At 37.1% G+C, this 26,591-nt stretch overlaps 1 protein-coding gene across 2 annotated transcripts in view; it reads right to left on the bottom strand.

The window, feature by feature from the left end:
- The window catches only part of LOC139961367 (general transcription factor 3C polypeptide 1-like), a 45,847-nt gene that overhangs the window by 5,568 nt on the left and 13,688 nt on the right, over positions 1 to 26,591 (bottom strand). For both annotated transcript variants that reach the window (XM_071960511.1, XM_071960512.1), the window contains exons 13-34: positions 26,119 to 26,183; positions 25,370 to 25,451; positions 23,787 to 23,930; positions 23,398 to 23,481; positions 22,737 to 22,892; positions 21,860 to 22,100; positions 20,902 to 21,128; positions 20,388 to 20,576; positions 19,649 to 19,823; positions 18,564 to 18,732; positions 17,728 to 17,888; positions 15,790 to 16,034; positions 15,204 to 15,305; positions 14,222 to 14,335; positions 13,439 to 13,542; positions 12,161 to 12,341; positions 11,298 to 11,429; positions 10,154 to 10,322; positions 9,327 to 9,400; positions 7,681 to 8,591; positions 3,280 to 3,448; positions 1,591 to 2,027 (exon numbers count right to left, since the gene is read on the bottom strand). In XM_071960511.1, coding sequence (XP_071816612.1) covers positions 1,591 to 2,027; positions 3,280 to 3,448; positions 7,681 to 8,591; positions 9,327 to 9,400; positions 10,154 to 10,322; positions 11,298 to 11,429; positions 12,161 to 12,341; positions 13,439 to 13,542; positions 14,222 to 14,335; positions 15,204 to 15,305; positions 15,790 to 16,034; positions 17,728 to 17,888; positions 18,564 to 18,732; positions 19,649 to 19,823; positions 20,388 to 20,576; positions 20,902 to 21,128; positions 21,860 to 22,100; positions 22,737 to 22,892; positions 23,398 to 23,481; positions 23,787 to 23,930; positions 25,370 to 25,451; positions 26,119 to 26,183 — 4,331 coding nt within the window. The remainder of the gene's footprint in view (positions 1 to 1,590; positions 2,028 to 3,279; positions 3,449 to 7,680; positions 8,592 to 9,326; positions 9,401 to 10,153; positions 10,323 to 11,297; positions 11,430 to 12,160; positions 12,342 to 13,438; positions 13,543 to 14,221; positions 14,336 to 15,203; positions 15,306 to 15,789; positions 16,035 to 17,727; positions 17,889 to 18,563; positions 18,733 to 19,648; positions 19,824 to 20,387; positions 20,577 to 20,901; positions 21,129 to 21,859; positions 22,101 to 22,736; positions 22,893 to 23,397; positions 23,482 to 23,786; positions 23,931 to 25,369; positions 25,452 to 26,118; positions 26,184 to 26,591) is intronic.

Here is a 26,591-nt window from a genome sequence, read left to right as displayed (position 1 = left end):
ACGGAGCTCTGTAAGTGCCAACTGAGATGTTGGTGTTTCAGTAACTTCAGTGAACAGCTTATTCACTATATTGGCAATAAGTGTGCAAGTACAATGCACTTTCTTGCTCAGAACCGAAATGCAGTTCAAAGTTAGTGGTTTTGCGACATCACATTGCATATGATATTAGCCTACTGTATCTAGCCGGCTTAACAGTCCCATTAACATATCATATAACCAGGGAGCTGTTAGAGTAGCAGCTCCCTGGTATAACATAGGTAACATATACGTATAGCAGCAGTACTGCAATCATGGCGTCCAGATATAGCGCGTTAGTAGGATAGTTGGTAGTGTGATGTTAACGTTAGACTACTCTAAACAGCATACTTATTACTTACACTAGGCTAAGACTTAGCATATATTCCACTATTTGCTCTTCTCTAACCACAGTCTTTCAATAATTTGTTGCACTTCTGCAAGGACTCTATACATCAACGAAAAGAAAGTGGATGTGAAGAAAACAGCAATATGATGAATAAGCTGGTCACTGAAGTTACTGAACAGCAAAACATCTCAGTTGGCACTTACAGAGCACCGTACTTTGTTTAGCATATATATTTTTCTTAAAGAATATATATTTTTTGCACAGAATAGAACTTTGTTATTAGAGAAAATATTTCCTACAAAGAATAAAAATTTATTTTTGTACAGACAAAAACTTTTTCTATAGAATATATATATTTTCTGTCACAGAATTTATATATTTTGTTAGAGAAAAATATTTTTCGGTCAGAGAATTGACATACTTTTTGAAAAGGATATATATATTTCTTTAGAGAATACCTTTTTTTTCTCTTAGAGAATAAATATATTCTTGGCAGAGAAAAATTATTTTTTGTGTTAGAGAATATATATTTTTGACAGAATATTTACTATAAGAGAATATATATTTTTGCACAGAATACATATTTGTTATTAAGAAAATACTTTCTGTACGCCTGGAGAATATATAAATATATACTTTAAGGGAATAAATATAATTTTCAGGGAATATATATGTGTAAACAAATATGTCTAAAATGTATTTTTGAAGTTAACCATGTATGTATTTCGCAAGTACAGCATATATATATTTGTACGTATATATTCCGCTTTCTCGCGCCATAGCAATTGTCCGGGGGAAATTGTCCGGAGGGGGGGGGGGGAAATCGTCCGGGGGGAAATTGTCCGGGAGGGTTATTGACCGGGGGGTAATTGTCCGGGGGGAAGTCGTCCGGGATGGGAATTGTCCGGGGGGGAATTGTCTGGGGTGGGAACTGTCCGGGGTGGGAATTGTCTGGGTGGGAATTGTCCGGGGGGTAATTGTCCAGGGGGGAGTTGTCTGGGGGGTAATTGTCCGGGGGGTAATTGTCCAGGGGGGAGTTGTCTGGTCACCCTCATCAAACCCTTTCAAAATTCATGTTGACTCTTATAAATGAAGTAACTTAAAGACTGTCATTATTTAATGGATTTTATATCACACTATTTGTGCACTTCATTTGCCTAATCTAATGCAATCATTGGAGTACAGTGTGCTCCTTTAACAATAATTGATAAATAACAACGCCATACCTTCCTGAATTGACAGTCGCATCATCGGTTTCCATGGTGACATGCTCGCTGCCAGTGCTGCTTCCCACTGTATCCAATTCGTCTTCACCGGGAGCTTCTGAGGTAACTCCTAATGAATCTGGTCTAACCATGCCAGGCTTCTCCGTAGAATCCTGAGGATGGCCCTCAACCACTACCGTAGTTATATCTCGGTGTTCGTCTTGCTTTGCCGGGACTTTGCCTTTTTGTTTCTCCTTATCTGGGCGGTCATCGGTCGGTTGACCGATTCTCTGTAGGATCTGCAAGTCTTGTCCGATAAGCGGGAAGCCCACGAGGCCCTGTTGCATCACACTGTCAGCTTCTACTTCGCATTTTCCTTTGAGCTTGGCTCTGATCACCCATGGAAATGCATTCTCGATGGTCACTAACCGTAGCTGCATGGAGCCAGCCTCCAGAACCTTGACAAGAGGAGCAATCATAAGATATATCAGAAATTGAGACAAGTATTGATGAGCAAAGAAAAATTATTGGATGTAAGGGGATTAAGTTTCAAGTTTAAATTTATTAAAAGTCCAGTACAAATACATAAAAGTACATAGTTATAAATAGGATATGATAAATAGTTAAGAGTTATCAAGCTTAAAATAGTATGTACTGTATGTATAAATAATGAATCAAAAGTGAATATATGAATTAAAGTAGGTTTTGAGGAACAACACCCTGAATAAATATGGCAAATAAGACCAAGGACTGCAGGAGTACAAGTCCTGTGGACTATCACCTAAGTGAAGCTATCCAGCCATGTGCTGGTGGTGATAACTACCAAAGTACTTACATTGCTTGGGGGGGGGGGGGGAGATGGGGATGGAGGCCGGTCAGAATACCTTGCACATTGAATTAGCAGGATTTACACCCCAGTTTCAGCCAATAGATTGCACAATAAAATACTTAAGATATTAAAAGATAAACTAGATTTTATATAAAAATGATGAAAGATAAAACAAGAAAACTTAATAAATTAAAATAAATTTGAAAAAAAATTGAAAAAGAAGAGAAATTGGAAACCACCATTTGCAATAATTAGGGTTCATTGGAGCACCTACATACAGATCACAGGCGAACATTACAATAGTAACATTGAGCGTAAAATTATGTAAACTGGAATAAACTTCTGAAATGCTGCAAACTACTTTAAAACTTACAAAGCATTCAAACAAGCACTTTAAGAACTGTCACCATGACAACCAACTGATGAAAAGAAAATATTTAAGTTCATCTCACCATTTCTTCCTGTATCAAAATACTCGCTTGTTTCATAAAATGCCCAAACTACTTTAAAACTTACAAAACATTCCAACAAGCATTATAAGAACTGTCACCATGACAACCAACAGATGAAAAGAAAATATTTAAGTTCATCTCACCATTTCTTCCTGTATCAAAATACTCGCTTGTTTCATAAAATGCCCAAACTACTTTAAAACTTACAAAACATTCCAACAAGCATTTTAAGAACCTGTCAACATGACAACCAACTGATGAAAGAAAATATTTAAGTTCATCTCACCATTTCTTCCTGTATCAAAATACTCGCTTGTTTCATAAAATGCCCAAACTACTTTAAAACTTACAAAACATTCCAACAAGCATTATAAGAACTGTCACCATGACAACCAACAGATGAAAAGAAAATATTTAAGTTCATCTCACCATTTCTTCCTGTATCAAAATACTCGCTTGCATCATAAATCGACTCCAATTTGGGAATTCGTTCTTAACTTCTTTCACAGTGATACCTAGTATATCGCTTTTCTGTATAAAGTTGTAGACTTGCTCCAAGTCTTCCAGTTGATCCTGGAACTTGGATAATGACTGGCAACTGTTGATGTTAAAAAAAAAACAGAATCAAAATTCAGTGTGATGTGGATGAATAGAACTGTACATGGTGAAAATTTTAATCAATTCTGAGTATAATGTCAGAAATCTTTAAAACATTATTCAACAACAACAACAGCAGCATTAACATACAAACTCATCTTCATGAATATTTATACTATATTTTGACTGTGAGTTAAACAAGTTTCTTCTTGTTACTACAAACACAGAAGATGTAACACTATAAGGTGGCAGAAAGAAATATTTCAGACGCCACGCTAAAATCCTAATATCTTGCATATACCTCAACACCTGCTAAGTTAAAACAATTTTCATCAGATCAGGCTTGTGGGTGTTCTGTAATATGCAAAGTATTTTGTCCATCTGTAATAAGTTCTGTGTTAGCTTCTGACTTAAGGTCAGCCGGATGGCTAACGGGAAGTGCGAACATACCACAGGTTAGAAGGGAAAATGGGGAGTGCATTACATACTAAAGGGTAGAAGGGGTTAGGGAAAGTGTAACATACCACAGGTTAGAAAGGGTAAGGGAAAGTGTAACATACCACAGGTTAGAGGGGGTAAGGCGAAAGTGTAACATACCACATTTTAGAAGGGGTTAGGGAAAGTGTAACATACCACAGGTTAGAAAGGGTAAGGGAAAGTGTAACATACCACATTTTAGAAGGGGTTAGGGAAAGTGTAACATACCACAGGTGAGAAGGGGTTAAGGAAATTGTAACATACCACAGGTGAGAAGGGGTAAGGGAAAGTGTAACAAACCACAATTTAGAAGGGGTAAGGGAAAGTGTAACATACCACAGTTTATAAGGGGTAACAGGGGTCGAAATTTACGCTATTCCGCTATCCTGAGATAGTGAAATCATGAACGGAATAGCAGGTTGCTTGGGTTCATTATTCCGTATGGATAGTGCTAAAAGTGATAGCTAACAACAAACTTGGACAAATCCATCTAAATTTTACTTGCCTGTCACTAGTCAGGCAACAATATTAATTTTATTTGTTTCCCGGGCGTAAAAACTTGCCCAGAAATACAAAAGAAACTGTCTGTAAATTACACGTGAGTTGCAGTTATGTACAGTACATATATACATGTTCCGTAGCCAACTGCACTTGCACAGTATAGCAAGCCTTACAGTATCCTCCAATTTATTGCACTTTACACGTTCCGTATACCATCGCGTATCAGGGAAAAATTATCACCTCGTGGGTAACAGGTAGTACAGTGTTGGAAATCCTTGTTCAATTTCCCGCGAACACAATAAAACAACTGCCGATTTCTCGATTTTGGTTATATTTTTCGGGCAAGTCGTTTCAGCCCCCAAATCAAATTAGGCTCCTACGCCTATGCTTGTGGGTGTCCAAGGGCGAAGGCCCCCTGAAAATATTGGTAATTTTGCATGTCTGGCGATAAAAAATTAGCAGTTGAAGATGCAAAATAATAACAAATTTTGGAATTTAAATTTTCACGAAACTGATGAAAATTTTAAAATGACAAGTTGGAGACTGTAGCAATATTATATTATGAAAAGACATTTAAAATGTATTACAATCTTTAAAAAGTTAAACTCACAGAACTTCCGATATTATGAAACAAACAACGTTCGGCAAAGCCCCGTTTCTAGACTGCCTAACAATGAATATACGTACATAAGTTTACAACTGCAGTGTTTAACCCTACTTAAATACTTCGTTAGGCTATACATGTGCTGGGAATTTTCCGAGGTACCTTGCCAAACAACTGAGCTCATCCCCTATCTAACACCTGTTTGTTAACATTTTTTGGCACGTTTCCAAGAAACGTTACATGGAGTTAAACTGTTTTGGCTCCATTCTAGAATTAATTAGGTCAGTCAGTAAAGGATCGGTGAAGTTATGCGAAATATTATCTTAGACGTTCAAGAAAAGTAGGTAAAATATCCCCGTAACATTTAGATAAGTAAAACACACCTCAAGCCAACGGACTCCTCCGCATGAACAAAACAATATATTCCCCATGATACACGAGGCGCAGTCCATACTATACAAGCATAGCACGATATCAAGGTCCCTATAGCTATGGCCATCTTTATGAAAGTAACCCTTGTAATGACATTTTTCAGGCCACTTGGCATGATTCACTAAATGCCTAATATTGTTTCCATGTTCTTGTAGAAAACGTCAACTTTGCAAAATACAGTTAGTTGTGTTTTGTAGTTACGTGTGATCCGTAACCGACGGGGTGGTTAGGCTATTAGCTATACACTTAACTATGGTAGGATATTATTTTGCGTATTTTTGGAAATTCTAGAAAATACTTTTTCTTCCTCTTAACACCAGATGCGGTCTTACGGTTTATTCATAGATGGGTGTACTAGAGCCTTGTTAACATGACATTAGTTGCATTTAGCACGATATGCCAGATTCGCGTGAATTTTTCGAAAGTGTTTTGCTGGATCTTTTCGTAAAATTTGGAAGATGTACCAACTTACTTTTCGTACACAATCGGTAATTTCTCTACTGATTTTCGTTTTTTCCCCCTCTACACAGTGAAGTGAATACGTTGTGCATTGAGTACAGTATAATCTAAACGCGAATGCAAGAAAACAATGGGGGGATTTCCAGCAGACAAATATTTTCTTTGCTGGATTACTGAGCAAGTTGAAGGGAATCCCGAACATTAGAGGGAACGCTGAACAGAAGTCAAATTCATACGAAAGAAAACGTTACTAACCAACATAGAATATAAATTAAAAAAAATAAATATGGAATGGCAATATTGTTCAAAACATTTCCCGCGAGGCTGATTTATTACAGCAACCTTCCCGCGCTTGGCCGTGGGTGTCCGTGTGACCTGTATACCCTGAAGTGTGTGAAACTAGCCATTGACATTGCCCTTGTGAGTGGGTTTTACAACCTGCGTCCTGGGTTACCTGCTTTCTTGCCTCGGTACCCAAAACACAAATGATTATCAATAACCCAACAGAAGACTCAACATATAATTTTGTTTTGTTATGTTATTTTTTTAAAATCTTTTTATAGTTTCCAAGGAAATTAAGGAATAGTGGAAAATGAGACGGAATAGTGTATTTTCATATCCACTATTCCGCTGGAATAGTGGTAAATATTCTAAATTTCGACCCCTGGGTAAGGGAAAGTGTAACATACCACAAGTTAAAAGGGGTAAGGGAAAGTGTAACATACCACAAGTTAAAAGGGGTAAGGGAAAGTGTAACATACCACAAGTTAGGAGGGGTAAGGCAAAGTGTAACATACCACAGGTTAGAGGGGGTAAGGGGAAAGTGTTACATTACACAATTTAGAAGGGGTAAGGGAAAGTGTAACATACCACAAGTTAGGAGGGGTAAGGGAAAGTGTAACATACCACAAGTTAGGAGGGGTAAGGGAAAGTGTAACATACCACAGGTTAGAGGGGTAAGGGAAAGTGTAACATACCACAATTTAGAAGGGGTAAGGGAAAGTGTAACATACCACAAGTTAAAAAGGGTAAGGGAAAGTGTAACATACCACAGGTTAGAGGGGTAAGGGAAAGTGTAACATTACACAATTTAGAAGGGGTAAGGGAAAGTGTAACATACCACAAGTTAAAAGGGGTAAAGGAAAGTGTAACATACCACAGGTTAGAGGGGGTAAGGGGAAAGGGTAACATACCACAGGTTAGAAGGGGTAAGGGAAAGTGTAACATACCACAGGTTAGAGGGGGTAAGGGGAAAGTGTTACATTACACAATTTAGAAGGGGTAAGGGAAAGTGTAACATACCACAAGTTAGGAGGGATAAGGGAAAGTGTAACATACCACAAGTTAAAAGGGGTAAAGGAAAGTGTAACATACCACAGGTTAGAGGGGGTAAGAGGAAAGTGTAACATACCACAGGTTAGAGGGGAAAATGGGGAGTGCATTACATACTAAAGGGTAGAAGGGGTAAGGGAAAGTGTAACATACCACAAGTTAGGAGGGGTAAGGGAATGTGTAACATACCACAGGTTAGAGGGGGTAAGGGAAAGTGTAACATACCACAGGTTAGAGGGGGTAAGGGAAAGTGTAACATACCACAGGTTAGAAGAGATACAGGGAGTGTATTACATAGTAAAGGTTAGAAGGGTAAGAGAAATTGTAAAATAACAAAAGTGAGATATGCTAGTTGAATTGCCTGAATAAATCTATAGCATACAAAATTTATTCAAATTTATTTAAAATTGATCAAATCATAGACTTACTGCAACTTAAAAGACTGCCAGGTGGTCTCCCTATTTTGCACAACCGTTGGTTTCAACCAGTTGTCCAACTTCACGCTAGACACGGTAGTCGGATGATGTTGTCTGAATGGAACAAATCGGCCCGAGACATATTTTTCACTTTCCAAAAATTCTAGCAAGGAACCAGACTTTTTCATATCTTGGACCCTCTCTGCCTCTTTCTCCAGAGAACTGCGATACATCCTTAGAGTGAGGTCACAGGAGTTGATGAGCACGTCATCTTTCATGGAGATGGAATCCGCTGAGGAGAGCTGCCTCTTAAAATGTCCTCTCAGCAACAGGAGATTATTGCCGGTCGACATCTCAGACGACGGTAATTGGAAGTGAGCGACTACGTCGTCTCCCTTCAGAATCCTCTCTCCGTCCTTTTGAAAGATCTGTTTCCCTTTGGCGGCCCTTTTTCCTTGGACAGCCTTGGAAGACGACGAGGGTGCGCTCGACTGTTCTTTCGCTTCTATGACCTCTTGAATGCTCTCGGCCGGCTGTGTAGTCTCACTTTTGCCGACGTTTTCATCGATTTTCAGTTCTACGTCGCCTCTTTCCAAAATGGCTTCCAGAGTGGATCCACCATCATCGCCGCCCTTGCTGCTTACTTCAGGAAGATTATCATACCTCTGTAACTCGGCCTGGGTCTCGGAGAGGAGTCTGCGAAGTTCCGCTTCACCCCCCTCGAGCTGTTCATCATCCTCATCCTCATCATCCTCATCCTCCTCATCATCATCATCTTCTTCCTCATCTTCGTCTTCCTCATCCTCCTCAGTCTCTCCATCCTCCAACCTCCTTCTCTTACCCAGCCTTTTAAATTTTCCATCTTGTACGGCATTCTTATCAAAGTGTATGATCTGGTCTGGAATTTTTACCTCCAAGTTTCCCTGGAATTAAAGATAAACCCAACATCGTTTAAATTCGATAATAATACCGGCATCTGTAGTTTTTAATACCCATGCAAAGAATACCAAAATATACAACTGCAACTGACATACCCCAACATTTAATTTACCCCCCCCCCTCCCCCTTCGTAAAAGTAATTTGGTAACTGGTCCAGATTGTGAAAAAACAGCACCTCCATTTTGGACACCTCCAACCTACACTTTAGACCTCCAACTTTTTCGATCACTATTCCATTACATTCGGTGAATTATTCTCTCTGATTTAGTATTGTCAAGTTTTCTATCAATCTAGCAATCTAATCTGAACTTGATTTATCACGTCACATCAGATATGTAATACTGAATTCATCCCAATCAACATCTTAAACATATCATCTATCCTGGTGACCTTGCCTTTATGGAGTTTCTTGATCAGGGACAAAAATCATAACTGAAAGGAAATTTAGGCAACATGTGAATAGTCAGAAAGCTGAGGGGGCTGCAGCCTACCTATGGCTAGGCTAGGTAGGAGGCAATCCTTGTTTCGCACCAGTTTCACATAATACGTTTTCACACAATCTGGTCGCAGAGATATTCTATATTGTTTGATATCGATTCAGACTTGTAGGGTTCTTTCCAGCTGTTACAGCCCTTGTTTTTCTCTAACATGGTGCCTTGGCAGTGTTTTACAAGTAACATTATCATAACAAGAAGAAGAAGAAGCACAAAAACACATACCTGACCCATGGCCAGTGTTACCAAGGTTACGGCACAGTATTCACCGGATGGATCCATCGGTATGTTCACCAAATCTGTAAAAATAAACCAGAAACAATGACAGAAGAAGCCATCATTGGCTTATCAAAGCAGCAAGCTGACGGAAGTCAGTCTCTTAGATTCATATTTAACGTCAATGATTATGAATTGTCAATTGTCAACAACTCTGTAAGTGGACGACATACATTAATCGGTGAGTGACTCGAACTCTGGACCTTATGATCGAAAGGCACCGGCGTTAACCACTGAGCTAACACTCCTTAATCATGTGTCATTACTAATGAGTAACCCACATAGTACTTTTTTAAGTTTTGTGGATGCAATCACCTACACTTTCCACTGATTGTACCTTCAATCACTGTGTTGATTAACCATCATAATAGAACAAAACAATGGAGGTTTAACAAAATCGTAACCTAGTTTTATTTCTGTTTTTTTTCCTTCTTTTTCGGCCGTACTAACTCAATTGCTTGTATATAAAAGGCATCACTGGGTGATATGCTATATTCATGAAACTGATTCATTAGTATAAATCTAAAGAGCGAAATATGGTTCCATAAACTGAACTAAAACATATCCCACTGATGTTAGACCTAACTTGAAATGGAAACCGTAATACATAACCATGGTTACCAGGAAAGCCTAACTTCAGCCACAGATACACAGGAATGACCATTTTCTGATATTTCCTTGATTTATTTATTTATTTTTAATTTAAAGAGGTGCAGACAGCTCCTCTAGTTAGCCATAAAATTAAATTTGAATGTAAACAAAATGAAATTGGTTACCATCTTCTGCTTCCAAGACTTTTGTGTAAAGTTCTGCAGCAGACAACAGTATCTCCTTTGTAATCTTAGACACAAAGAATTTATAGTAACCCTGAGACAGCTGGTAGGACATGGGGACGTGTGGTAGGACCCTCTTCAGAAGAGGGAGACCTACCTCCCTGATATTTCTCTGAAATGAGATGAAGGAAACAGGTACTAAAACACGCTGATGGGAAAACATGTTAGACATGGAGTGGAACGGATGACAACTACATATTTTTAATCATTCATTAAGTACAGACTGTATTTATGAATTTGAAGACGATACTGAGAAAGAACCAAACAACTTTGCTGCTAAACATTAGCACTCCAGAAAAAATATATATGTATGTTTATATATTTATATATATATATACAGGGATGTGCTCAGGAATATTTGAGTGCCGGGCAGATTGTGTGGTAGTGTGATCCACACCCTGGGAGAGGGATCTCATGGGTCGGGTAACCCCTCCCCACTGGATAAATTTTGCATATATGAAGTATGCTTAGGTGGTGCTATTTTTCCTATTCTGTACCGTGTATTCTCCCAGATTTTGGTTATGGTAAAATTTGTTAAATTATCATCAACAAAGTGGAAATGTTTAAAATATTGTTTGTGCTGAGCAGCATTCAGAACTGCTGAGTGCAGCCGCCCGGTGCTGCCCAGTGTGAGCACATCCCTGTAAGTATAAATATATATCTATGTTGAGACTAGTTGTGACTAGTGGAACACTAGTAGTTGTAACTCAGAGTTTCACGCGGTGAGCGATCATCAGACACCTCGGAGTTGGCTGACGATCGCTCAGCATATATATATATATATATATATATATCTTACAAACTCAAAATAATTTGTGATTCCTTAAACTGGATCTGGAAAGATATACATATGTTAATATATAGCTATTTATACCTATTTAGAGTCTCTTTTCGTTTGCTGTAATTTTATCATCAGATAATAAGTTAAATCAGGCTTGTTTCCACTGTTATTATCAGTACAGAGCAAGGGTGTTTGAACAGGTAGCCTGTGGGCATCATATTCTGCCACCCATCCCCAAAAAAAGAAGGTGGGAGAAGGAGAGGGGTGTGGGGGGCTCATAGTCAAAATCATTTTGGGCAAACATACCGATCTAGAACAAATGCTGACTTCCCTGAGATACATGAATGCATCGTGTAAGAGAGCTTCGTCAAATTGGTTGAAAATTTCAAACATGACACTTGGACTGTATCCTTTATAGCTTTGTGTATGGAGGGCGCCCTGCATAGAGGAAATGAAAAAAGAAGCAGAAGAAATCAAGAAGTTAGAATTAATCCTCATCATAACTATTGCATTCTTATTTGGTTGCTCTCTGCAAATCTTGAGAGAAAAATAAAACACTTTACGATAATTGCTGCATTTCTTACGTAATTTAAAAGTTAAAAAAAAATACAATTTGGTTTGGATAATTAACAAATGAGGGTGCTTTTTACTTAAAAGTTAAAAAAAAGAAATTACTTCGCAGCAGTTTTTGAGATCATTTTGTCACTTCTTTGAGATGCATTTAGAGAAAATAAAAGTCCAACAGCATTGTATAATAACTGTACTCAAATGGAGCACACAAAGAAGTAGATGGGGAAAATGAAAATTTAAAAAAAGGACCATAACATCCATTTTCTTCCTTATTTTTGTCTTGTTGTAAGTTTGGAGGGGGGAGGGGGTGGTGTAAGATAAAGCTATTCAAAGGAAGGAAGGAAGGCAAGGAGGTTGAGGGGTGATGGAAGATGAAAGTAGGATGGGAGGGGGGAGGGGGAGGGGTAGTAGGACACATAGGAACTTTGAAAAATGTAAAGCAAAAGGATAAAAGGTTGACACAAAATGACTTGCTGAAATTGTTTGAAACTTTTGGCTTTGCAAGAGAGGAAAGAGCTGGAAACTTTGATTTCTCTCAAACTATTTGGACGGTGTTTCTTGTAAGATGAATGAGTAAAGAATTGTGTGTCCATTCTCACCATGATGAGTGATTGAACCACGGCCTTCTGCACATCTGACTTGGTGTCCAGGCTTTCTTTCCTCACCCTCTTACGCCTCTTGGTCTCCCTAATGTTTGAAGGGACTACGACTTTGTATTTCGACTGAAGATCGGCGTAACTTAGGTCGGTGAGCCATGTGATGTTCCCAGAAGCTTGTTTTCTAAAAATTGAAAAAGCAATTGCACAATTTTTAATTTAAGCTTCATTAGTCTCAGCATTATATTTTATATTCAATTCTTAATCATAAATATTTTGGTTGCAAGGATAATATCTTTGTGAGAACTGTTTCATTATTAGAAATTGCCCATCAGATATATTTTCTTTATAAGAGAGTCTGCAGTGTGTATTGTTTGCATGCTGTGTAAGTGCTACAACATGCTTTATACTATTTAGAATGTCGTCTGATATGCGTGATGGCTTTGCATGATAGGTTAAACCTCTATAACCTAAACTAGGCCTATGATACATAAACAGATGCACCTAAGCTCAGCCTAAGTTGCATACATAGGACTCAAGCCTACAAAACTTACATAACAGATGCACCTAGGCTTAGCATTTATATTCACATAACAGATGCACCTAGGCTTAGCATTTATATTCACATAACAGATGCACCTAGGTTTAGCATTTATATTCACATAACAGATGCACCTAGGTGTAGCATTTATATTTACATAACAGATGCACCTAGGTTTAGCATTTATAGTTACATAACAGATGCACCTAGGCTTAGCATTTATATTCACATAACAGATGCACCTAGGTTTAGCATTTAGAGTTAAATAACAGATGCACCTAGGTTTAGCATTTATATTTACATAACAGATGCACCTAGGTTTAGCATTTATAGTTACATAACAGATGCACCTAGGTTTAGCATTTATATTCACATAACAGATGCACCTAGGTTTAGCATTTATATTCACATAACAGATGCACCTAGGTTTAGCATTTATATTTACATAACAGATGCACCTAGGTTTAGCATTTATATTTACATAACAGATGCACCTAGGTTTAGCATTTATAGTTACATATAGGTCTCAAGGCTACACACATACACAAAACATGCAGTTTAGGGTTAGTAAAACATTTATGATATAACAACATAATGCTCTCAAGGCCAAGCATATAAAACTTTTATAACAGATTCACCTAGGTTTAGCCTAGTACTATGAAGACATTTTTTTTTTGGTGTCAAATATGAACACCCTAAGATTTTGAATATTGTTTCAGTTTAATTGCTTTTTCACTTACTTATATTTGTCAATCAACTGTTCTAAAAATTCTTGATATTCTTGAACGCACACTGCAGGATTGGTGTAGTCATCCTTCCTGGACATGAAACCATTGATCAGCTCCTGAAAAATTGGGAGAAAACCAATGGATAGATAAACATTAAGCCACCACAACAAAGTAGTAGTAGTAGTAAGTTTAGTCTCGTCTATCCGACATGCTCAGTGATTAACCTCCGCCACATATCACGATCTTGTGCAAGGTTTTTTGCTTCCTCGAAATTGTTAATGTTAACATCCTTAAATTGCGACTTTATTTTTCAAAGCAAGGTAGTCACAGGCCTTCCTACTGGTTCAGCAGTATGTCTCAATGCTTTTCTTAAAGCAACCTTTGCTGGAGTGTCCTCCTGGAAGCACAACAGAATGGAGAGGAAAATCCACAATTTTCTACTCCCCCCCGCCCCCTGCCCCCTGCAAACAGAACATACAATTTAGTACAAGGAACGTTATGAAGCAAATCGACCCAGATACTTCATACTTCCAAAAAGTAAACATACAGTTTCTTCCAATGCAACGTTTTCTAATATTTCTAAGTAATTCAACATTTGAAGATAATAATAGTGTAAGTCAAAACTGCCACTCTAAATGAGATCTGTTACCTCTTCAGTTCAGACAACTGAAGAGGTCTTATACTACTCCAATGAGGCTACAAAAATAGACCAACTAGAGGATATCTACGATAGAGAAGATGAGGGAACAAAGAAGAAAGAAAAATATTTGAGGGCACAATGGACAAACTTGGTACCTCGTCTTCCCGGATCTCTGTAAGGCAGGTAGCGTAGTTGACATTAGTTTGAGGATAGTGAAAGATCATTGCAGCTCTCTTAGCTATGGCTAGGGACGATTTGTCTTTAGATACCTGTAAGAATAATGATCAAAATTAATGAGATGTCACTCTGAAGTATGAGACGACGATGAAATAATGGACCAGAAACTTAGCAGTGACTTAATAAAAGACAGAATACAAACCAATCAACTCACACAGACTTCTCTCCAGACATCTTTATTAATAAACAATCGGTTTTTGCTGTTTTTTGGGGTGGTTTATCACATGCCATGATCTTTTAACGTTCAGAACTTTACAAGTGCTCTCATTTATAGCTTTTAAATCTACAAAGTCACAAATTTTCACAAGTAAACACAAATATAAGTGAAATTTTATTCTTGAGTGCCCCCATGGTGTTGTCAGATTCAAAAAATCTTGATTATATGTAAATTAGATCTCACAATCATGTCAACGGTGGCATGCAAATTTGTTTCATTGAAAATGATAATGCATTGTGTACGATTCATAAAAGAGTTATTATCCCCTGTTACATATATTTATAGGCTTTCTCCATTATAATATCTTTGAAAATTAAAATAATAAAAGGCAAAAAAAAAAAATATTGGAAAAACTTTTTTTCTGAGAAACCTCTAAAAAGAAATTTTTAACAAAAAGTTTCATATTGATTATTATTAATAAAATGATTATATTAATATTTACGCCTTAAAAGGGGAACAGATATATCATCAAATTTTCCTAAAAGGTGTGTCTCCAGATATCTTTTAAAGATACATGCAGAAGATGTAGACATGTGACTATTTTGATTAGATGTTGACTAGATGTTGACATATTGACAATTAACTTCTCCTTAAATTCAACATTTAAGCTAACAGGTACATGGAAAAGTAAACCCAGAAATATGTTTTGCTGACAAAAAATACAGCTTTCGATGATAACTTACCTCCAGATAGTCATGCATGATGTTACGGATATCCTTCCAAGTGACAAAAGCTCGGGTCACTTTCTCATTCAGTATTGCAGAAGCTATGCAACACAATAGAATCTGTAGCAATCATGATGTAACCAGAAAGCAAAAAGAAAAAAGAATTAAAAACTGTAAAACAAAATTAAAATGAAAACTTATTTTCTTGAACCACTTTGCCAGTTCCATACCAATATCCTCTTCCCAACCTTGACCCCATTCCAACCCCCCCCCCCCAACCAATCACACTTACTATTGCAGTAGCTATACAATACAACAGAATCTGTAACGAACAAAATGTTACAAGAAAGAAAGATTAAAAATGAATTAAAACGGAAAAAAAATTAACTTAACATTATTTTCTGGAACCACACTGCCAGTTTCATACCAACATGAGTCTCAAAAACTTTCTGTCAGTTAATTTTTGTTTCCATCACAGGAAGCTGTTTTCCAATGTAATCACTGCGATTTATCTCAAAATACAAAAAATGCAATTGACAAATCTTCAATGATACTAGGCTTTCTGTACAATAATAACCCACAGATGTTTAGAATTGGTTCTTACAAAATTATCTTCTTTGGAACTCCACAGAGCTCTTTTCGTCTTCATCCTCATCCGAGCCATCTGATCCTTTTCGTCGAAGAAGGTGCTCTTCTTAGTTCGCACTAGATTGTGTATCTTGGCCTTCTTCATTGTATCCACAGGTAAGGTCTTCTTCCTCTTGAGCCCTTTGCCCCCTTTATTTGCCTTCTTATGCTCTTCGCTGGATATATGCTTCACGGCAACAGGTACAGGAATCATTTTACCATCTGTCAAAGTAAAACAGAGACAAAGTAAAAAGGACTGAAATTGTCAGCATTCTGTTACTGGACCTAACATTCACTCATGCTGCTATGGGGTTAGTTATACTCTTCGCTGGATATATGCTTCACGGCAACAGGTACAGGAATCATTTTACCATCTGTCAAAGTAAAACAGAGACAAAGTAAAAAGGACTGAAATTGTCAGCATTCTGTTACTGGACCTAACATTCACTCATGCTGCTATGGGGTTAGTTATACTCTTCGCTGGATATATGCTTCACGGCAACAGGTACAGGAATCATTTTACCATCTGTCAAAGTAAAACAGAGACAAAGTAAAAAGGACTGAAATTGTCAGCATTCTGTTACTGGACCTAACATTCACTCATGCTGCTATGGGGTTAGTTATACTCTTCGCTGGATATATGCTTCACGGTGACAGGTACAGGAATCATTTTACCATCTGTCAAAGTAAAACAGAGACAAAGTAAAAAGGACTGAAATTGTCAGCATTCTGTTACTGGACCTAACATTCACTCATGCTGCTATGGGGTTAGTTATACTCTTCGCTGGATATATGCTTCACGGTGACAGGTACAGGAATCATTTTACCATCTGTCAAAGTAAAACAGAGTCAAAGTAAAAAGGACTGAAATTGTCAGCATTCTGTTACTGGACCTAACATTCAGTCATTGCTGCTACTAGGTTAGTCTTGTTAAGGCCTTAGTATGTACAGTGAAGTGAACACTTTAGATTGATACTAGGGTCTTGCATTTTTCTCTCAAGCTATCTTATATTTTCCCTTTGTTTTTGGCACATTTGCTTCGGAAAAGTGATGAGGCAAATCATTTTGCCAATTGGGCCCACTTTCCCCTGGTAACAAACGGAGAGCGTGTGTTGGAATGCCCCATATTACCCCAGGCACCGTGGTCAGGATTTCGAATGTTGACTATAGTCTAAGACCCCCTTCCCTCTCTTGTGATTCTATTAATGTTATTTAGATTTTCTACTGTGTACTTTGCAAAGAGGGCAATTATGTAGGTGAAACAGGCTCCCTGTTCCGCTTACGTTTTAATAATCACAAAAAATCTATTCGTGATAATTTTGCAGGATTCCCAGTTTCCGAACATTTCAATCTTCATTATCATTCTCTCAAAAACCTAAAATGTATTTTAATTGCCTGGAACTTCAAATCCGCTACTGAATGTAAACGTAAATAAGTCGATTGGATCTTTGGTATAAAGTCTCACATCCCCGGCCAAAGACTTGGGACCCCTTAACAACTATAAGTTCTACAAACATATGTAATCCACTCTTTGCTCCTTAATCCGCTTCCTGTAAAGTCATGGTTTATTTGGTTCTAATTCGATCAATGGAACTTACACTTATTTAGCGTCATATTTTCATTGTGTCACATTTTGTACTTTTCATTCGACTGGCAAGTATTGCTGACGAAGGTCCCAGGGGGACCGAAAATTCCAATATATTTTCTAAAACTTACTCCTTATTTGTCAATTATGAGTCATATCTTATTTCTCTGGTTTTCTCTAATCATATTTTCTTTTGGAGTAAACTTGGATTTTCGTTATATTACATATAAATATATATATGTACACATAGACATATAATTTAAAGTAGGTCTGCTTATAGATATGACCCAGTTTTTCATGGCGCTACAGCAACTGATATTCAAGTAATACCTTTCAGCATCATGATTTCTCGTTTCATGTCTAAAGTACGTTTCACTCTCTTGGCGCCGCCTTCCTCCGATTTCTTGACTTCCTTTTGCTTGTTGGTTTTATGTTTGCTGCCTATAAATCGAGAATCTACGTTCATCCAAATCCAGTTTCTCCTCAGATGGCTGGGATTAAGGAGAGAGTTTATGAAGAGTTCAATCCATCATTCATTGAGATGATAAAAAAAAAAAAATCACATTTTCAGAAGCACCCCATCACCCTCCCCCCCCCCATACAAAATTCCCTTAGTTAGACCTATTAGACTTAATATTATTCTGCTTATTTCATATGTGTATATTAAATAGAAAATGGATAAGATATGACAGTATTTGTGAATCCTTGGAAGCTTTCAACTTAAAATTCCCAGATCTGACCAAATTTTCTTCAAAATACATTAAAGTACAGTAAGGATACAAGAGGCATTGATTTGCTAGTCCAATATCTGAAGAACACCCTAGTACACAGCCTACCTTTAACATGCTACATATCTGTACCAAAAATCTCATCTAGTATTCACTAATTCAGCCGCAAGGTTTACAGGGCTTTGTGAATTCGTTGATAGCTTGTGCTTGCAGTACATCAATTTTTCCAATGATTTAGTCTGGACAACAAGAGTTGGAACAGAGTATACTATGCCTCATTTTACACTGATCGTTACTAAACATGAGATGAAGTAGCCTCATGTCTCTAACACTTCGGTATAATTTAAATAAAAATACGTTGTTTTTAGCAACTCCGTGCTGCTTTTCTTCTTCTGGAAATGACAACAAACATGGCTAGAGGTAGAATGAAGAACTTACGCAAAAGTGGATGAGTCGACCCCGCAAGCGCCTCTCCCGTCACCAGTCACCACCCCTTCGTTGTCCGGTGTGGTCTTGATGGATTTCCAGTGAAGGATTAAATCTTTAACCATCTCTGATTCTCTCCTGGGTACACCCACGGGCATCCCATTTTGGTCTTTTAATAAACCTTTGAATGAAGCGTGAAGTTTGTGTTATGGTAAAGATCATGGCTGGTCCGACATAATGATGTAGATGGAATATTAAACTACCATGGTGGCTTGCACCTATGTTGAAAGACAGCCAGAGTGTGAAAGGGCCAGTTGGTGTATCAAATCCAACTTTGGTCCAGAAAGGCTTAATTCTGTAAAAACTGGTAGATTTGCACGGAATAACGATGTTGAGCCGATAAAACAGAAACGCCCAACAGAGCAAATAAGTCCTTTTTATGGATAAATTGTTTGCGATACAGATCAAGTTATCTTTTCACATACAGAGGAATAAAGTTTTTACTTATCTGCTGAGCCGAAAAAGACTGAACATCTACCTAGCTGGGAAAAGTTTGCACATTTAGTTGTCACATTTATTTTCCACCAATCAGAATAGTTGAATGTTTAATTTGCCCATGATATCTATGAATCATGAAGAACTCTTACATCCAATTTTATGTCAACATTACTATAAACTTTGCATACAATATTGCATATTCATGTCTTGCTCAGCCAGAATGGGACAGTTTTTTTCAATGCTAATACCAATCTATACTGTCCTCTTATGTCATGCTTCAAAGCACTCATACTGACAGTAAGAACAGTTCCTAACCTTTATCTGATTCTTATGCTAATACCACTCTATACTGTCCTCTCATATCATGCTTCAAAGCACTCTTACTGACAGTACAAACAGTTCCTAACCTGTATTTCAATTCATACTGCTCATACTATCAGTACAAGTGTTTTGAAAAGCACTACAGGAACTTTAAGAAAGTTTATATAAAAAAAAAATGTAAAAAAAAAACTGAGTGATTTACTGCATAACAGTTGCATTTGACATCAAGCAGGATGAATCACAACAAACTAATGATATACATGGGATCCACCACTTACCCAGGGGTGTGTTGAGACTGATCCACTTGAAGTCGTACCAATATTTATCAACCTCTCCACTTTCAGTGAAGTAGTATACTCTCTCGGGGTAAGTCTTCTCTGTGACGTGCATGTAATTTAGCTCGGAGGAAGTCGTATCCTTCAGAATACCTTTCTGACTCAAATAAAACCATCTCTATAAAGTGAGAAAAAAAAGAAGGAAACACAGGAAATATGATGACTAATGTAACTTAGCTGTCCAAAATATGTCCTTGTTCTTTAACTAAATTGTCTACTCAGCCATCTGAAGTTGCTTCTTTGTTGGGGTTTTGAAAGAAAAAGACTCGTAAGCCGGCTGAAAATATGTTTAATTAATATTGATTTATGCCAAGCAGCATCATCTTTCAGAAATCAGATATTTTGGAGTTTCCCTACTGGAGGAATAATATTTACAATGTGTTCAGACATACACAAGGAAAGGTTATAATTTTTATAATTTACATCAAAATAAAAATGTGATTTGCGCGACTCGCTGTCTTCCCACGGTTTTTCTCTTGAGGCACAGACCGATTAAACTAGGCTGTACTTTTAGCTCAAAATCAAAGCAAGTAAAAGAATTTCAAACTATTTGCAGCCTTCTAAAACTATCGTTATAAAGTGAGGGAGCAATGACAGGAACTATTAATGAAATTACCATAAAAAAAAATTAAAAAACAACAATAAAAATTCATATCATGTTTTTTGTTAAAACTATACTCACAAATTCCTTGTTCTTCCACTGAGGTCCAAACCAAATCAGACCAAATTTACTCAAGTATTTGAGGTTGTCTTCGAACTTTGTGAGGGTGACTCTACTCCGTAGTAGTTTTGCTTTGTCTTTATTTGGTAATTCACAAATAGGATAATGTCTCTTGATTGGATCTTTCAGATATTCTGCGATACATCCACCCTAAAATTACGGAAAGAGAGAACCAATCACGTTGCTGCTATTATCAAATGACACTGTCGTTAATAAATGGACAGGTTTCTTGCAGTGAAGAATTACTACTTGCTACAAACCCCCTCCCCTCCCCACTCCAACCCTCTCCCCCATGCAGTGAATCAACCATTAGGATCTTATACTTTTGTTTAATACATATTACAGGACCTAGTCATGTCCTAACCTATCCCTTCCTCCCAAATATGATCTCACCATATCGAATTGTAATAAAATAGTTGATGCTTTCACAGTTTCATGTTTTATGTTAATGAAAGGAACCGATTTCATACTGTACCTCAGCTCGATAGGAACAAGTCTGACATAAGACAGACAACGGCGAATGTGTGAAGACTTCTCCGAGTTGGAACCATCCTGGAGCTGCCTTTTGCGTTGATGGTAACGGCACCACAAATCTCTTCCAATCATCTGTGTCGTTATAAACAGTCGGGCCTTTCCCGGGGGCATCTTTCAGTTTATCAGTCGTTGAGGGGGCTTGTGTCTCGATACTGGTTTTTTCAAGATCTGATTCAAAATAAAAAATGATCATGTCAATCAAAATGGAGGCATACAGCAGACTTTAACAATTTAAAACTTTCATTTATGTCATATCTTCCTAATTTTACGAGAGATTTTCACAATTTAAAAATAAAGTTATTTTGTAAAAAAAATAATTACAAGAGATAATATTGAAGAATCTGACTATTCTTACAAACTTAGCCAATCGTTTACACTTGTGATGAAACTCCAAACTTTCTGATGTATGTGAATCTTTCTTGCAATATCTTTGCTTTAATTTCCAGCCAAAATTTGTCCATTGATTTCACTGAATATTAATGGGGGCCTTGTAGTATGAACTCTAACAGTAGGGTACATAGGACTAACTTGGTAATTTCTAGAGAAAGCTCTTCTGAAATGTTTGTCTGGTTTGCCACTGCAGCTCCTGACCCTCTCGCCCTCCTCCTACTCAAACATACCCCACCACCCCCCCCCCTCCACTTATACACACTTTTTATCAAGTCACATGAAAGTTCATATTTGTATCTTCCAGATCTCAGAGAAATTTAAAGTGAAAGATTAAAATTTACTTGAAAACTGTTTTGAAACCTAATACCAAGTAGCAATTTTTCAGTTCTCATATAGCAATCATCTCACAAACATGAACAGGTGCAAGAAACCCCCCCCCCCCCACTCCAAAGAAAATAAAAGTGAGAAACAAGGGTGAATCCTATACCCATGAGATTTTTAGTACTGACCTTTTTCCTTGGCCTCTTCACCAGCATCTCCAACTAGATCTTGGCTCGATTCATCTATTGTGAGAGGCTGAGAGTTTTCATGTTCTGTGCTGTTAAAATCTTCTCTTGAATTTTGAGTTCCTTGGCTAGCACCTTCTGTTGTATCCTCACCTGTTGATTGCGCAATCACTGTCGTTGAACTCTGGCTAGCTTCATCCATTACACTTTGGTCAGCATCTTCTGCCATAACATCTGGAGCTTCCTATTATAGCAACAACAACAACAACAACAATAAAACCAGGATTTTTTTTCAGTATTAAATATAAGGAAGCTTTCAGAGGCCATCAAAATGTTCATGGGATTCTCCCCGGTGGCTGAAGTCGATTTCCTTACAAAAGTCCTGGGAAATTTTCATCATTCAGCAGCAGAGGTGAATAATGTGATCATGGCAATTTAGCTGAGAGGTTAAAACCACTTTTTTTTTCACAGATTAAAATAATGGTTCTACAAAATATTTGCATCTTGATGAAATTCAAAATAAAGAGAAAATTAACATATAAACAAAGTATCCAAATGTATTTTACATTTCCAGAATAAATATAACGCAAAGATTTTAAACAGGAAAGTAAAGCTATTGACAAACAACTGCCCACCTACTGTGAACACTGGAGCAGAAGAGAGTTCAGCCAGTCAAAATAAGTTACCTTCAGTCAACCATATCTTGAGTAAAAACACAAGATATTGTCACAAGGATTTTAAACTAAACAAGTGAGGAATTGTTTTGTCTTAAATATAAAGTGATGAATTGTCTGCCAAATCCCTGGAAAATCACTGTTTTTTAATTTTTCTAATAGACACATGTGAAAAAAGCTCTTTGAATTTGGGCTTTTTGACTTACAGACTCACTACTCCCTTTCTTGTTTTGAGAATTTCCCGAGCCGGTGGTCTGTAATTTGGCTTCATGTAAGAGGTACCAGAGATATTGATGAGTGGTCTGTAGTCTTGGCATCTTTGGCAGGTAGCATAACTGCTCCCATTGTTGCTGTCTCCCCTCCTGCATAGTAAAGCAAAGAAATTCAATCCGGTACTTTACAATGGTGCATCTGGTTAAATCCTCCCCCCCTTCCCTCCCCCATGTAACCCCACCTGTCCAACCGATCCCTTAAGAATTCTGAAGTTATCAAGAGTATCATGGCTCGAGAGGTAAAATTAGGTAAAACACGAGGATGGCAAACGACACACCGATGAACACATCTGCTTTCTCCAGTGTCTTAAAACCTCTAATCCCCTTTTCGAAGGGATGCCTGATTCTCCCATTGATGAACCCTTTGCTGAGATTGTGTGTAAGTGTTTCTTTTTCTAAGATATCACACCCTTGACTGCCTGATATTAATTTCAAAATTACGATATTTCCAAACGGACAAAGAAAACCTTCCTTGAAATGTTTTTTCATGCATTTCTTAATTAATAGCATTTCTATGATATTAAGGTTAAGATGATAATTAGGGTGGCTGATCCTTCTAAACTCAGGAGATATAATTAACAATTTGACCCCTCACCTCTTCAGTCGATTCTCCTACTTCCTCTTCGGTAGCCGCAGATTTCTTATTCTTCGCTGGCGAAGCGATCTCATCATCACTTTCCTAAGAAAAACATTAAAAAAAAATATCTGCTTCAAATATGACAATAAAATCAATTTGGTTAATAGGCGAATTTAAGCACAAAATTAAGTTTCCAAAAAAGGAGAATTATGCGCCACTTCTACCGGACCGATTTGGCAGGAACATATGTAATAATTTGCAAGGTATTACTACTTTCTGCATTGAGGATATGAGATGTGAATTGTGTTTTACTCCTCTAGTGATTTCGACGGTGCATTGGAGATGTTGGGACCAGAAAGTCATACCTAGCAATTTTGCACACAAAATCTAGATAAACCTGCCCCTACCTTTTTGGGTACTGTTCTCTTTCGTAGTGCGTGTCCACGCCATGGTGAGTCAGCTTTCCCCTGTCGACTAAACTCTTCATGGGTGATAAGGGCTTGGACCTCTGGGTCGTCCCTGGCGATTCCCGCAATGGTGTATATGGTAATCTGTCCAAAAACATCAGCAAGGAAACGGAAAACTCAAATTTTAGGAATAACAAATTCATTCTGAAAACTATGACGGTAAGGTCAGGCCTTGTGCAGAGAAAAAAATTTATTCAGTGATGTTGTCAAAGCCATTGTTGAATATTGATGACGTGATTTTAATTAAGTAACCTTTTTTGTATTTGGTCACCCATTTGACAAAAAGTCTCTCATGATGTTGTGAGTAACAAAGTCTAAAAGAGAAAGGTCTTTTTCTGCAGAGAGGCCAAAACCATGGGGCTATAAAAATGGCTCCTAATTTATTGAAGCAAATATATTTTAACCTTAGGATGAGGTCACAACTGGGCCAAAAATACTGGAGGAGACCTCTATGAGGGAAAGAGATAGAATTCAGACTCATAATAAGCAACATGTGGTTACAGACAGAAAGAGAGAGAAACCTTGGTAAAAACATTTTTAAATGTAGTAAGCAGGAGCACACTGAATAAATGTAAATGACGATATATTGTTCATATTTGTCTCATATTTGCATAAATGAGGTGGTGAGAGGCAGAAGCAAACACCAAATTGGAATAAAATTCAAACTAGTGGATTTGATTTGATATGATTACTTTTAAATTAAGAAGGTGTTGGAAGACACTCTACCCATTAACTGTAGATGTCCATAATTACTCTCTGATTAATTGCTCTTGGGGGAGAAAAAAATGGATTATATCTTAGTTTGCTGTTTTTTGATGAATACATGTAAAAAACTTTATGGACATGTCAAAAGGGTGGGAAAATGGTGAGAAAGCGCAAAAAAATGCTTTAAAAACTCTTAGTATTACTCAAAATAGATTTACAACAAATCAAACCAAGACATGCTCCAACAGATTTTTCTCACTAACTGTTTGATATTATAGTCAGTACTCTCTCAAAATATAGGAAAATACTAACAAAGTGTGGCCCCCACCCCCACCCCAAACAAAAGGGAAAATTGATGACTTAGTGAGAACAAAACTGAGATGAGTTGGCTAAACCAGTTTACTACCTTTGGGAAAGTTGTGTTACAGTGAGTGTCCTACATGCATTAATACATGTAACCTAGCAATTTGTGGTAATCAATTTGGACAACACCAGTGATATATAGTTACAAGAACGAGACTTTTGTAGTTTTGTTGCATATTCCATCTTGAATGCATTCATGGAGTTTTGGTTCACTCAATATAAACAATCATGGATTTTTGATTCACTTGAGGTAAAAAAAAAAGAGGGTGGTCCAACTAATTCTTCTAAAATTATCACCCTGATAAAAACAACTTACACAGTGTATGTGAATTATTGAAAATTAAAAAAAAAAAAAATGAAGAATTTTTGCTTTGAAGAAATTTTGATGAGAAACCAATTTTTTTTTATGAGAAAGAAAAGAGACAAGCTAATAGAGACTGCTAAAACACCTTTACCTTATTATTTTGAATACGTGGTGATTCCAGTTGTACTTGGTATTCATTAATCTCTTTGTCCTTGACCATCTTACGTAGTATTCTGAAGAAAAAAAGAAAGCAAATAATTAATTTCCACGAATGAAGGTACGTAAACGATGTTCCTATGTTTAAGAAATGTTTCTAAGCTGGTTTATAAAAAGAAATACTTTGTGATTTTTTTCAAAATTTCAGTAATTATTATTAGCACTGAGATTTTTGTCTGTTTATCACTTTGCTTTTAATTGTCCCTTTTTGCAATATTTTTTGTAATGTTTAATTAATTATTCCTGGGACTAACTTTGTTCTTACAGTAATGGAAGGGACTGTTTATCTCGCTGCTTGAAATCAGGAATACTTACATAGTTTTGTCACCAATATTATATCTTTTACCAACTGATGTTTATTATTTTAATAATTTAATGTCAACAAAGTTTTTCCCTTGGTAAAAGAGATGACAATGTTTCGTTCGATATCTTTGTCATTTTCAAAAATCTTTTGTTTACCACATCAAACCAGGATTATATCGTATGGCTGTGTTCTGCCGAAAGTCTTGAAGTCATGCGAGAAGGCCTTGCCTTGATACAAGACTGTAATCATTCAACTAACACATTTCTTTAAAGCATCACGGATTGCATAAGATTTATAGCCACCCATCTATAATATTTGTAGATATTCCATTGCCCACATAACGAAAATACAGAAATAAAAATAAGGAAAAACTCAAAGACCTTTTCAAGGATTTGATGTCGACTTTGGTTTTAAGACCTTCCTCCGATTCAATCTGCCGGGTTTTCTGAAATAAAGAAGAAGATTTTAAGAGAAACATTATATTTATGTGATTATTTAACGTAAAGTTAAGGGTTGAACCGAACGGAAACTGTATTTCCGCTTTTATGTTATACTGCCCTCTGGTGCCGTTCAAAGCCCAAACAGACAATAATATTTAGTCTTATATATCAAGTGGTGTGCTGAGCATGTGTAAAATTTTGACTGAATTGAAATACAACACTTAATTATGTCTCGAACCCATCCGTTCAATCCATAATTCAATCATGCTTTGTAGAACTTCACAAAATATTTTGAAATGATATTTCAGTACCTACTACTTCCATTCAGCCATACAACAATTATTCTACAAAGCAACCATGTGACCTAACGTTTGTTCTTAGGATGTGATTAAAAACTTTGATGAAAAAACAAC

The sequence above is a fragment of the Apostichopus japonicus genome, chromosome 20 (genome assembly GCF_037975245.1).
Source record: "Apostichopus japonicus isolate 1M-3 chromosome 20, ASM3797524v1, whole genome shotgun sequence".
In the NCBI taxonomy this organism is placed as follows: Eukaryota; Metazoa; Echinodermata; class Holothuroidea; order Aspidochirotida; family Stichopodidae; genus Apostichopus; species Apostichopus japonicus.
The sequence above is the reverse complement of the archived record's forward strand: the minus strand, read 5'-3'. Positions and strand labels throughout refer to the sequence as shown.